General features: G+C 40.6%; 1 protein-coding gene across 1 annotated transcript; it reads left to right on the top strand.

Annotated features, from left to right (window-relative positions):
• The first annotated feature begins 1,583 nt into the window (after positions 1-1,583).
• On the top strand, positions 1,584-13,470 carry plcd4a (phospholipase C, delta 4a). The gene is made up of 16 exons (XM_077225748.1): positions 1,584-1,864; positions 3,236-3,289; positions 4,005-4,163; positions 5,770-5,998; positions 6,258-6,387; positions 6,546-6,777; positions 7,009-7,210; positions 7,374-7,518; positions 8,236-8,388; positions 9,138-9,308; positions 11,372-11,528; positions 11,621-11,737; positions 12,382-12,560; positions 12,642-12,774; positions 13,079-13,228; positions 13,320-13,470. The coding sequence occupies exons 2-16, from the start codon at positions 3,265-3,267 to the stop codon at positions 13,409-13,411; spliced, it is 2,274 nt and encodes a 757-aa protein (XP_077081863.1). The 5' UTR covers positions 1,584-1,864; positions 3,236-3,264; the 3' UTR covers positions 13,412-13,470.
• Positions 13,471-14,804: the final 1,334 nt, after the last annotated feature.

Genomic DNA, 14,804 nt, shown 5'->3' with positions numbered 1-14,804 from the left:
CCAGCCATAACACCTTATACATCAGGATTTGTACTTTTAACTTGGGCAGGAAAGTATTCTCCTAGTGTAGGGGAAGCTGTACAAGGCTTCACTCCCCTGATCTCAAGAGGCGCACTAGTGACTGAGACTGTGGTCTTTAGTGTCCTTGTTAGCATGCCACCTCCCATACGGTGCGAGTAGAACCGGAGGGGTTACATTGTTGCCGTTACCCGGATGGGAGTGAGGTTTCGGGGGGTGAGTGTAACGGAGGCCAGAGCTGTGCAGATTATTCTCACTCCCCTGGCCTAAAGATCCGCACTAGCGACTGATGACAGTGTGGTCTTTAACGTCCTTATAAGTGCACCTGTCACTCATGCCTGAGACGCTGGTTCGAAGTCCCACTTGAAGTGGGGCTAGTAGGACCGGAGGGGTTACATTGGTGCCATGACACAGATAGGAGTGAGGTTTAGGGGGGATGAGTGTAGCGGAGGTCAGCTAGTGAGAGCTGTGCAGGTAAACCTCACTCACCTGATCTCAAGATACTGGTTCCAGTTCCGCTCAGAGAGGGGCGAGAAGGACCACATAGCAGCCACATAGAAACGTGATAGTATCCATCCAGAACACCCTGGCTATATAGCAACATGCTACAAAGCATTCAGAACATGTTAGCAACCAAAGATACGTATACATAGATGCCTCATTAGTGGCTGTTTCTATGGGTCGCTATATGTAAGCCATCCACCGTATTGCAACGGTCAAAGCTGGTCTGTGAACATTCAAGAGTAAGTTGATTGAGAGTCTGCAACCATAGTAAGACACATGTATGATTATCTATATATGAAATAGACTTCAGCAGACGATTTTGCTAAACTAACACAATACAACAAGCTAACACAACATTAAAAAGTTACCTTAGTTTAAAAACCTCTAATACTAAGTTATTACCTATATATAAAAAACACAAACCAGCACATTCTTGTGAAAGTTTATCCTATTTCTTCGGGAATTTAAATTTCAGCGGTCTCACAACCAGAAGCTTAGAAATAATGTGGCATTATTGATTCAGTGAGTGATGACACACTGTCCGTTCCAAGATGGTGGGCGTGCCGACGTGTGTCTACTTATGTTAGCAACATACCAAAAACCACTCCGAACAGCAACAACATAGCAACCTTGCGGCTCTTTTGACTTGTTCCAGTAAGCAAACACCTAAAAACCTCATGGCAACGAACTAGAAAACACTTAGCAAATGCTACAATATAATTAAAACTGCAATTGTGTAGCAACTCCCTAACATTGTGATTAATAACCATCCAGAATGGCAACAGCATAGCAATTTTGACTCTACTTTAGAAAATGCAAAAAAGCTCTGTTCTGCATAATGTACAAACAGTTTCAATAAGAGCCAATCGGTAATTTGGGGTGTTATTTATTTGAATTCACTCAGGACTAGTTAGAAAAGTGTTAAATTTCACATCTACACATGTATTCTGTGGCAATAAAAACTTTAGGTTGTCACACCACAGGAATGCAACACTCCAATTACGCAATACGCAGTATTGTGTTTCGTCCACAAAACTGACATACCCTCGTTTTATTTGAACAGAGGGACAGAGAGACACAAGACAAAGCAGCCGGAGAGGAGGGAGGAAAACAAGAGATATTTTGACTCCCAAAGGAGAAAAAAAGTGTATTTTGTGGATAACGGCCCATGTGGGTGTGTGGTTGTGCGTCAGAGGGAGGTGTGTTGCGGTACGATCAGCTGTGGTGAGATGTGGACAGTCAGTCCGGCTCTGTTGCAGCGGGAGCCACATTACACCGGATTCTCCTGAGTCCGGCTCCTCTTCAAAGCTCAAATACAGATCCGACTATGAGCTCACAGAGGGTAAGTGGACCTTCAAGCCTGAGATATTAAAAACTGTAATACATAAATAGTTTATTATGAAAGTTCATGTCAGGATACCTGTACAGATACTCTTCATACTTTTTCTTGTTTTGTCTTTCTGCTGTTAGTTAAATTGCTAAATTTAAATTTTTTATATATATACAAATTATAAATTAGGCTATTTAGAACTTAATACTAAAGTTTTATTTATATTTAAATTATTTTATTTTTAATAAAAACAAAGAATTTAAATGAAAATAAAATGCATTTAAAAGTATTACTTTGCAGTTATCTATATGTTTTCACTCATTTTTGTACAATATAGTGAACATACTATTGACACTGTTGTTGTTGTAATGCTTTTATTTATAATTTTGGTGTTATAAAAAGTCTTAGTTGTTAATTGTAAGAGCAATTAACAAATTTGAAAGAATCTGGAGAACTGAGAAATATGAGTTGAGCATGTTTTTGTTAACAACTCAACAGCAATGATGGACATTTTGTCCACCATGTTTAAGGCGACTGACCACTGCTTCGTGTGAAACCTGAATCTTCATGGCAACTTTGGCTGGGTATTACATAACGTCTTTAAATGCTCACGTGGCAAGCTTGTGATCTTTTTTTGGTTTTAATATTAGTATTTTCCTAATTTTAACATAAACTGCTGTCAAATCTAGTGAATTTACAAACTTATATGTTAGATGCGATTAATCGTGATTAATCGATTTGACAGCACAAACATAAACAGAATTTAGTTAATACAACTTAATTACATTTCATTAAAGTGACCGAAGTTTCCTCAATCGTCATCATCTCTTTGTGTGTGAGTTTTGTCTGATTTTGCATGACTGTGCAGTATTTGAGGGCAAGTGTGAGATGCTTTCACAAAGAACAGATCCGTACAAACATTGAAGCGTCTGAGGCAACAGCTCTAGTGCTGATCCCTGTATTATAGCCAGACGTCCATGGGATTTCCACTAACAACAGACATTTACACTGTCTGAAAATACTTGTTTGAGGGTGGTCATATGTGTTTGTTTAAAACAAAAGCAGTGAAAAGGCTGTCAAATGTAGGAACAGGGCATGACTGATGTAGGTCAGTTTATTTAAAAATTATATTCTAAATATTTCACATTTATGTTTATAAAATTATGCTCAATGGTTTTTTACTTTTATTATTTAAAATTGCAATGTTACTGATAAAATCAAGATTTCCATTAATGTGCCTGCCTCTAATGCATTATATTTAAAGGCTTAAATGTTATTGTATGTTAAACATATTTAATGAACAGTATGATTCATTTTAATATTCTTTTCTCTGCTTATGTCAGTGAGACAATTCTTTTCTTCTCTCTCTTTATTCAAAAACAGGAGAGATCTAAAAAATAACAGAACGACAGATGGCTTCGACTGAAAGGAGCCTACGTAAGTTTACATTACATTACTTTCATGTTGCCACACTTTTGAGGTGATATGAGGGTTAGTTCATCAGTTTTGGTAGATCTTGTCTTCAGATGTATCCACAAACATTGGGTCCAGACCTGATAAAAGGGCTCGTTTTGCATATAAAATGCAAAGTATTAAAGACAAGTCTAAATAGTTCCAGTAGCTCAACTTGCAGATTATAGGGTTACACTTTATTTCGATAGTCCTCTTCAGACATTCTAATAACTATAAGTAACTTTGCAACTACATGTCAAATAACTCTCATTCATTTGTAACTACATGTCAACTAACTCTCATTAGAGTATTGGTAGACTGTTAGGTTAAGTTTAGTAGAATAAGTTGGCATAGTCTCAAATTTACTTATAGTCAGTAGAATGCCTGTTGGGGTTGGATCAAAATAAAGTGATTTTAAGTAGACAGTCAACTAATACTCTGATGACTGGTAGTTGAAATGTTGTTGCAAAGTGGAGATAAAGTGTTACTGGTGCTAGCGACACCAAGTTACAAGGACTGCTAAGAAGTATGCCAAAACCCTTCAAACGTACAAAACGAGGATTCATTATCTGGTCGTGAGAGACAGGGGTGTTTTAGTGTATTTTGTTTTCATGATGTACTGTGAATCTGGGTCAGGTGCATTACCTGTCGTCTGACCCCTCCTCGCCCTCTTCGTGTCCTGTACGGTCTTGCTCCTCAGGTATCCAGGCTGATGACAACCTGAAGTCCATGATTGTCGGCACAGTGATGAGAAAAATCAAGTCTCGCACATGGAAAAAGCAGCGTTATTTCAGGCTACAAGAAGACTGCATGACTATCTGGTACAAGAGCAAGAAAGCTGGAAATGCCCACTCCACCTGTAAGTAGAGCTAACAAGGCTGAAATCCACAATCTGTAATTATTAGTCATTTATCCAAAGCAATTGATGTATTACAATTAATATCCCATAGGCAGGGGACCAATCCTCCTTCTTGAGGACCACCTCTTTGCAGGGGGTAGCTCCAACACATCTGGCTGAAAGTAGTGACTCTGAAGACCTTGATTAGCAGGTGTAAGAAAAAAAATGATGTGGACGTTGAAGATTTCAAAAATTACGTTTATTACAGCATAGCAGTGGCAAGGTATAAGAAGCATCATGGGTTCATCGGCGTCAGACTGAACCCAGAACCTCCAAATCTTAAACCTTTTATCCTGTTACAGTTTACCACTCATAATGTAAATTAAGCTCTGCCTTAAGTGTAAATTGAGGATGACAAGGAAAGTAATAGCCTTCTGTTCCCACATCTTCGATATTCTTTCAAATAAGAACAGCCAACTGTTAAGGTGATAATATTGTTTGAAATCCCTGTAATCAGGATAAAATTATTTTTTATTATTATTATTTTAGTTTTTTTTTACCGCTGCCGCTCCCGCCCTTTAAGTAATAATATATCACTCCGGTGATACTATTTACATATTACTGAGATCAGGAGAAATTGTCTTGATAAATGATAAATAAGCTCTTTTTAAGGAAGGAGCATATTTAAATATATATATTGGAGTGGAAGTTCCATTCTTTCTTCCAACTCTGCTGGAAGGTGGCCCGCAGGAGCAGGATTGGACACCCCTTCAATAGGAGAAACCTGAGGTTAAGTGTGTATCTTAAGGTCACAATGGTGATAGTACATGGATCGATTCTTCCTGTGTTTCTATAGCAAGGCTTAGAACAAGTACACCATCACCCTAGACAGAAATATAAACAGCTTCATACAGGACACATTGATATCAGAACCTCTAGACCAGGGGTGTTCCCTTTTGTCCCTGGAGGGTCAATGTTAGGCTAAATCCGAAATCAACCCCTAAACCCCTTAATAACTATTCCCTATGTTAGTCCACTAATACAGTTCACTTGAAGGAGTGAATGAAAACAAGTGAGCGAATTCGGACAGCCATTGAGCGTACGTCGTCTGTACACTTGTTATTGCGGTGCAATGTGGGATAGAATAAATGCACTCAATAATCTCCATTATGGTTTCTGACAGCATTACAAATGGCTGTCCCTTCAAATAATGCCCTGTTTGAGGGTCCGCAATTTCAGAGGCCGCAATTTCGGATTCAGCCTTAGGGTTTAACGGTGAATTGCTCCAAAACACCAGTTGTTTCTAGTTATTGCAAATACCTTGACTAGCCTGGTGATACCTGGAAATATCTGGTTCAGGTGTTTTTAATTAAGGTTTGAACTAAACTTTGTAGTTTGTTGGCCATCCAGGAGCAGGATTTGCTCAGTCTAGACAAGGTGTAGGGTTTGGCTGAGAGTAAAAGTTTTGATCTTGTTGGGTTTTTTTTTTTTTGGTACTGACATCTATCGAGACTACGTTAATGTGGCATTGGTCTTGGTCTGGGCCTTGATGGGTCAGAAAAATGGTCTGGTCTTGACTCTAACTCTTGTCCCTATTTAGATAGCTATTGTTTATGTGTGTTTATAGTTTCTGTGGGTGATGTGGAGGCAGTGCGGGAAGGGCACCAATCGGAGGTTCTGCTTAGCATTGCTGATGAGTTCCCACCTGACCGCTGCTTCACCCTTGTGTTTCGTGGTCGACGGGGCAACTTGGACCTAGTGGCCGAATCAGCTGAGGAGGCACGATCATGGATAAATGGGATACGCAAACTCATCGATAACCTGGAGAACATGGGGCAGAGAGAGAAACTAGACCAGTATCCTTTGTCTGATCTGTCTATCATTCCGCTCTCTGTCCATCTTACACACACACACACGCAAAGGTTTCACACAGGCTAAATGGCATTAAAAAGACACTTAAATAAGCTGGGACAGCAGCACTTCTGATGTCCTCAAGATTCTTAATTTACCTGGATTGAAGTCCAAGTCCCTGAAATCAGATTAGTTGATAGGAACATGTCCTACTTTGGTAAATCATGTGTCAGCACTTTGGTTTTCCCTTAATGCTGTTTCCAGATGGATATGTGATTGGTTCAAAAAAGCAGACAAAAACAGAGATGGGCAGATGAACTTTAAGGAGATCAGAGATCTGCTGAAGATGATGAACGTGGACATGAATGAGCATCATGCTCTCCGTCTCTTTACGGTAACTGCAATTTCATGGCCAGCCTATAGTTACAATGCTTGATGTAGCTTCAGTTCAATGATGGTTTTGACACTTGACACACTTGCATCATTATATGGTGATCCATTTCCAGCCAGTTGTTTGTATTTGTACATTTTAGAGCTTCTCTTGTTCTGCAGATGGCGGACAAGTCTCAGTCAGGTACTCTTGAAGATGATGAGTTTGTGCTGTTCTATAAGATGTTGACTCAGCGTGAAGATGTCCTGCGAGTATTTGAGGAATATTCAAGTGATGGGCAGAAGCTAACGCTCCAAGATGTGAAAGATTTCCTGCAGGAGGAGCAACTTCACGAGGATGGAGTTCAGCAGTATGCACTCAATCTCATTGAACGCTATGAACCTTCAGACACAGGTAATTAATTGTGTGATGAAGCATAGCTAACGGAGTTGTACTTTTCTTGCTGAAGTTTCTTCTAAGCTTATGTTGTTTGTATTTTACTTTCCACTTGCCATTGATCTGTTCAGGTCATCTTTGGTGGTTTGGCCTCTTGTCCCAAACAAATCTTTAACTTTCAAACTCAAACTTACTAACTTTTAGTTCCAGGTATCGTAATGCTGCATTTTGTGTTCTTCTTGACTCCAGCAAAATTGTTGCAAGCAATGACATTTGATGGTTTCCTGATGTACCTGAGCTCATCAGAGGGCTCCATCTTCAACCCTACCATGGGGGAACTGTCCCAGGACATGACTCAGCCTCTCTGCCATTACTTCATTTCATCTTCTCATAACACATACCTTCTGGAGGACCAAATCAGAGGACATAGCAGCGTGGAAGGCTATATACGGTACACATGTTTTCAGAAACCTATCAAGTAGATATTTCCTAACCCATAAAACACACCATCAGCAGGCTTTTCCATGTTAGTATGAGCATTTATCTGGTATAAAAGATACAGATGGAGCAATTATTCTTATATTCATAAATATGAACTTGTATGACTGTTTCAGAGCACTGAAACGTGGCTGTCGATGTGTAGAAGTGGACTGCTGGGATGGACCAAATGGAGAACCAATCGTCTACCATGGACACACGTTGACCTCCAAGATCTTCTTCAAGGATGTCGTCACTGTGCTGAGTAACTATGCCTTCAAAGTATGCCACAAACTATGTTCATTCAGTCTTTCACAGCTGTGAGTTCCTAACAAAAAAGAACTGTGGTGGTACCATGGTATAGTGATGCTATCAGATGGTAATACCACAGTACTTTCAAATATGATATTCAAATAATATGAAATTTACATGATTTTCTAATATACATCAAGGAATACCATGATATAATAACGCAAACAGCATGTCACTAACAAGGTACTTTTTAATAAATAAAACCCCACTGTATAATGGTATAGTGATGGCAATGCCATGGTACTTTAATTTATATACCAGGGAGATTGAAGGTTCTTCAAAGAAAACAAAGATATTAGCATTAGTACCATGGTATATTTTTAAATACCATAGTTTAACAATCTGATTCTATCACTAAACTATGGTGCCACGGTACCTTTTTGTAATGGGATGGTATCTGATAGCAATACCAAGTTTGATATAAATGTGGTAATATCTTAATACTTTTTATAAACCTCTTGGTTTCTTTCTTTATCTCTTCATCTTTAATCGTCCTAAACCAGGTTAGAGTACTGTACTTGCTTGCATTTTTGTGTGTGTGTGACAGACTGGGGCCACCATGCCCTTCTGTTTGTGTGTAATGTGATCTAGGGCAGTCGACCCCTGCCTGGCATTGCGTTAGCCGTTGTTTTCTGTCGAGTGTTCCATTTCACTCCATCACTTATTCACACACTCTCCCCTCCTCAGGCATCGCAGTACCCTGTCATCCTGTCCATTGAGAACCACTGCAGTGTAGAGCAGCAGAAAGTCATGGCCCAACACCTCACCCAGATCCTGGGAGACAAGCTGCTGAAAAGCACTTTAGATGGAAAGATTCCCATCAGCCTCCCATCCCCCCAGGTGAGCCGGAGAGCATGGATGCATGTGGTCAGTTAAACAAGTACTTAACAAGTCCACTTAATTGGACCGCTTAAGTGGCAGTACATTTCTAGCACTAGTCGTTCATTTTGAAGTGTCCTTGGCAAAGACCTTGAAGTTTCCACCCCACAAGCAGACGTGTGTATCAGAGTTCAGAGTGCAGTGACCTCTCCATGATACATTCACTTTCTTCAACTGTTTACCTGGGGTAGCAGCCATATGATCCATGTCCATGCAACCCAGCCACACTTAATTATTAAAACAAACAACAATATCTCCCACAAACGCATATGAGCATGCTGAAAAAAAGCTCAGAATAATATGAATAACCTTGCTTGTCAAGTTTCTCAGGTAAAACTATTTGACTGATTAATTCTTTCTAGTTAAGAAGCCTAGTGAGGATAGCTGCCCACCACCATCGTCATTTCAGCAGGATCTAACCAAAAGCGCCATATCAAGTCTATCTAGCGTTAGCCACTAGCAGCACTTAACTGAACATCATGGTCTTCCTGGTAAATCTAATTGACTAAGGCAGTCTTACTAGTTTAGGTCCAAATTCATTGATTCCTTTAAAAGAGATACATTCCTATTCGACTCACCACTAGTCATCCTAAGGCCTAGCCTAGCTTCTAGTACTAATTTCTAGTTTGTGTGTCAATGTGTTCACTGTTAAAGAGTTTTCAGATTGTTGCTGATGAAAGTGTATCCTCTCCATATGTGTGTGTGTATAGGATCTGAAAGGGAAGATTCTGTTGAAAGGAAAGAAGATAGGTGGATTAGAGGATAGCATGAATGGGGTGGTGGATGACCCTTTGACAGGAGAGGTGAGCGATGAAGAGGAGACCGCTGAAATTGATGATGACCACCATCATCGCACTGACAGCATACGACATAGAGGCAAGGTACAGTGAAACTTTCAAATCATATTAGCCAAGTGGGCGAAGATCTGAGCTGGTAACAGAAAAGTCGTAAGTTTAAACCCAATCAAAAGTAGATACATGAACTATCAAAAGGAAATAATGTTAAAAATAATGGGGCATATCTAGAGAACAATTTCTTTGGCTACTTCATGTGCCAGTGGATTGTAAAATATTGACCATCGGACTTGTCTCACAAGTAGTTTATCAGGTCTTCAGCAGAGCTCTGTTGAGTCCTCAAGCAAGAGTTTCAGTCTGCCTAGACTTTAACCACAAGAGTCGAATCTACTTGTGTAACACCTGTTGAACACACTCCTTTGTTTAGCTCATCCATGGAAACTTCCACTTCTCTGTTCTGGGCTGTAAGCAGTTTACCTAATGTAGATCAGCTTGTCTAATGTTGAAGGTAGCAAAATATTCTGACTGACAGGAGTTGCACAGTGGCCCTGAAAACGAGCTGATTACATAAAGCACTAATGAAAGTTGAATGGGGTTAGAATGAAGCAATCTTGGGAAGGAAGTACACAAACAAACAAGAAAATGCAAGAGAGAAAGTCGCAGATAGATAGGACAGAAACGGCGTATCTTCTGTGGTCTTCTGCCATCTGATAGGTGGCCATGTGCACTTTCTGGCACCGCTGTTACCATGAGACACTTGATTCTTTGAACTCTGGTTAGCTGCAGTCAGGGATCACCCATATTGGTTTCTCCAGAGATAGTCAACTTGTTGACTTGTCAACTGTAACATTTTGTCATGTTATGTTTAACATTTAATTTAAACATTAACACTGCTCTTCAGACTCAGTCTTGTCGGATAACTGATTTAGGCTAATTACTAATAATTATTTAAATGCCACATTTATCCCAAGTGACTTACAGAACACTTCCTACAGGGATAGTCCCTCTGGAAGTATCTTGCTTAAGGGTACAATTTCAATGAATTAACCCTCGCTGGCTTTGAACCTACAACTTTTGGTTACCAGCCCAGATCAAGGCTATGCCACCCTAGGCAAGTTGAATATCATGTTAAGATGGCACAGCAGGTTAGCAAAGACAAACCCAACAAATGGTAAGATGAAGCTAGGTGGATACCGGTCCTTATTACACATGGGGCCGTCTGTCACGACATTGTCTAAGTAGTCCTGTGTTGAATTAACAGAATTGAATGCTTGCAGTAAAACCACATCATACAATTTAGCTAGTTGACTTCTCAAAACACCACAGCCATGTTGAATCGTTTTAGATGCTGTTCGGCTAGTTAAAAGCAGTTATGACTGACAAAATTAGATATTTTTAGTTCTTAGTTATAGGGTTAGTTCACCCAAAAATGAAAATGATGTCATTAATGACTCACCCTCATGTCGCTCCAAGCCCGTAAGACCTCCGTTCATCTTCAGAGCACAGTTTAAGTTATTTTAGATTTAGTCCGAGAGCTTTCTGTCCCTCCATTGAAAATGTATGAACGGTATACTGTCCTTGTCCAGAAAAGAAATAAAGACATCATCAAAGTAGTCCATGTGACATCAGTGGGTTAGTTAGAATGTTTTGAAGCATCGGAAATACATTTTGGTCCAAAAATTACAAAAACTACGACTTCATTCAGCATTGTATTTTCTTCCGGTTGGGGATCCGCGTTCACGAGTCCGCAGTGACGCTGATGACGTAAGATGCTGCTGACGTCTATCTGGTGCGTCCGTGTATTCGGGTTCAAATAAATATGGCTGGGCAAAAAAATGCAAGTCTTCCTCTGTGTGGAAATCCTTAGACATGTTTGTGAAGATTGTTTTGTTTCCAGCGTGCGTCTCCCTCAGACTGTAAACGAAGCTCGGGCGCACCAGACACACGTCAGCAGCGTCTTACGTCAGCAGCGTCACTGAACGTGGATCAGCTGGGTTAGCTATTTGGCAAGCTTGCTCTAAGCCCTGACCAGCTGACAGGTGCCCGCAACCACTGATCTGTGGAAAACCAGAAAACCACCTAAGGCTCAGAAAATGAAACGAATGTGTAACTGTCAAACTGAACTGAAGGACTGTTTTTGTACCATCTAGAAATCCAAGCAGCGTCTGTCTAAAGAGCTGTCTGACTGTGTGGTTTACTGCAAGAGTGTCCACTTTAGCAGCTTTAAACATTCACGAATACACTCCAAGTTTTACGAGATCTCCTCCTTCACGGAGTCTAAGGCCCGGAAACACATAAGGGAGGCAGGTAAAGGAAACATGAGTCTGACTGCTTATAACACCTCATCAGATAAATTTTTTAGAGAATTGTATTGTCTTACTTTGTTCTCTGTGCTACAGGAGCGGAGTTTGTTCTTCATAACGCTCATCAGTTGACCCGGGTTTACCCCAGTGGCTTGAGAACTGACTCATCCAACTTCAACCCACAGGACATGTGGAACGCAGGGTGCCAAATTGGTAAGCGTACCTGAGACTAAGATATGTTTCTTGAGAGCTTTTTCATAGACATTTTTTTAATAGTTTCTATTGATGAACATAGCACAACTGTCTATTAGTATAATACAGATGTGATTTAATATCTAGTTGTTGGGTCAAACTTGTTATAGGAATTAGTCTTACAAGTCTTTTGAAAATACAGATTTAACCAGCGTAGCTTTAACCAAGTGGTGTGCTGGTTTTAGCTAGCAATCAAGCTGGTTAGGTTAGCATAGTTTGCTCTAGCATATTGACATTTTAGGCACTTATCAGCTGGTCAACTAGGAGACCAACTGACTAACTGGTTAAATCAGCTGAACACCACCAACCTGACCAGGCTGGGAGACCAGCTAAACCATCTTAAACCCAGCTAAGAATAGCAAACAATCATAGGATGGCTTAATATAGAATATTCAGTTGATGAGCATTGCTTGTTAGAGTAACTAGCCAAGACATCACTAGTATAACAGCTTAAATTGTCATGATTTATCCATGAAAATGGAAAATGTTCTACTAGGAAATGTTTTATGCAGGATCTTTTACTACGGAATAATCCAATGATTAATATAATAAATAAGTGTAGCCTTCTCTTCTTTCTCTTCTCTTCTCTTCTCTTCTCTTCTCAGTTGCTCTGAACTTTCAGACCGCAGGGGTTGAGATGGATCTAAATGACGGCTTATTCAGTCAGAACGGGCATTGTGGCTACGTACTGAAACCAGCGTTCATGCGCAACATTGATGAGAGGTTTGACCCAGAAAATCCCCAAAACCGAGATGGTTACAATCCGCTTAGCCTGTCTATACAGGTAGAAACCTGTATTACTGTGCATGTGCTGGTCTTAGATAACGTGTGTATATGTAAAACTTGCATTGTGTTTTCATTCTAGGTCATCAGTGGCCAACAGCTTCCCAAGGTAAACATCAAGGAGGGCTCAATTGTTGATCCCCTCGTTCGGGTGGAAATTCATGGCATACAGCTGGACCAAGCCAAGCAGGAAACCAGATACATTGACAACAACGGTCAGTTAAAATGTATAGGATGGAGTTAAGTCTAGACTGAGAAAGTCTAGACGTAGTTAAAACAGAGATCTTGTTGCATTCAAAAGACTAAACAAATCTTGTTTTTGAGCTAATGGTTTTCAATGGACATGTACTAAGATCTACTGTGTAAAACTGGTGATGTCACTGGTATTATTTTAGTTTATTATTTTATTTATATAATTATTATAGAAAATTTTGAAAAATTGTAGGTGTACAGTAGAACAGCATGTTCTGCACTGTTAATGCTTGAAATTTAATGTCAACAACCTATTTGTCTCTGCAGGTTTCAACCCGGTATGGTACGACATGCTTCAGTTCACCGTTCATGCCCCTGAGTTAGCGCTGGTTCGGTTTGTTGTGGAGGACTATGATAAAACATCAAAGAACGACTTTGTGGGACAGTACACTCTCCCTTTCACTTGTATTCAACCAGGTACGTCTCCATTCCACCAAATGCATCAAAAATGTATCCTCCGTGTAGCTGCTGTTAATCCTAAATAAGCACGTTTTGTTCTTCCTCATAGGATATCGTCACATCCATCTCCTATCTAAGGACGGCACCAGCATACCTCCTTCCTCGCTTTTTGTTCACACGCGGATAACTAAACTAACATAAAGCAAAAAGACTGCATTTAATGCGGTCTTATATTGACACGTGCACAAAAGAAGCAAAAATGCAACAATTTCAAGTCTTCCCAGTCAACACTTGTTTGCAGAATGCTGACATCATAATGCATACAATTTAAAAAATGTAAGGTAAAGTTGTGTTGCTATAGATTTAGTTAATTTATACGCCAAATCATTTTATAGTTATTTTGTTTACTTTAAAGACTTGTTATTAAGATTTGTGTGATTTTCTATGTCTAAGTTCAACTGCAATGAGTCAAATGCAAAATGTCCAAGTTGTATTTTAACCTCGAAATCAAAAGAAAAACAACAAGATAATTAAGCTTATTTTGGTTTGTTTCTAGGACTAGTCCGAATACCATTTTTTGAGCTTCGAAGCTTCGGTAGTAATGAACATCGAATATTCGAAGCTTCGGAATCTCTATAGCCTATGTCTGTCTGTCCGTTGCATTTTGATTATTTCGAGAACCGTTCATCCAAACGACTTCACAAGGGAGTGCAGTGTCGTATTTGGTGCAATATAGATAGACAGGCGAGACGCGACACGTTCAGAATTAATACACTTTTAATAAACTACAGAACAGCGCGAGCCGGATGCGCGGTGGGCCTCAAGGCTGATTTATACTTCTGCGTCGGACCTAAACCGGAGCCTCTACGCCGTAGCCTACACTTTGGTTTTAATTTATACTTCTGCGTCGTTGTCCGCGTTGACGCACGCAGAGGGAGCATGTGAAACCCGAGGAAGCGGTTTGAGCAGACCAATCACAGCGCTTGCGTCCGCGTAGAATAGACGCGTTGTTACATTTTTGGAGAGGTGCTAGTCAGGGTACGCCGGAGGGTACGCGCGCTACGCACAGACTACGGCGTAGCTACGGCGTAAGTTCGACGCAGAAGTATAAATTGGGCTTCACGCGAGCAGAGCTTTATACTTCTGCGTCGGACCTACGCCGGAGCCTCTACGCCGTAACCTACGCTTTGGTTTTAATTTATACTTCTGCGTCGTTGTCCGCGTTGACGCATGCAGAGGGAGCATGTGAAACCCGAGGAAGCGGTTTGAGCAGACCAATCACAGCGCTTGCGTCCGCGTAGAATACACGCGTTGTAAAGCCCAATTTATACTTCTGCGTCGAACTTGCCGTAGCTACGCCGTAGGCTGTGCGTAGCGCGTGTACCCTCCAGCGTACCCTGACGTGCACCTCTCCGAAAATGTAACAACGCGTCTATTCTCGCGGACGCAAGCGCTGTGATTGGTCTGCTCAAACCGCTTCCTCGGGTTTCACATGCTCCCTCTGCGTGCGTCAATGCGGACAACGACGCAGAAGTATAAATTAAAACCAAAGCGTAGGCTACGGCGTAGAGGCTAAGGCGTATACACACACACA

Source organism: Siphateles boraxobius, unplaced genomic scaffold (assembly GCF_051911475.1).
Source record: "Siphateles boraxobius isolate OS27281-9 unplaced genomic scaffold, OSU_SipBor_1 13, whole genome shotgun sequence".
Classification (NCBI taxonomy): domain Eukaryota; kingdom Metazoa; phylum Chordata; class Actinopteri; order Cypriniformes; family Leuciscidae; genus Siphateles; species Siphateles boraxobius.
This window is presented reverse-complemented; position numbering and strand designations above follow the sequence as displayed.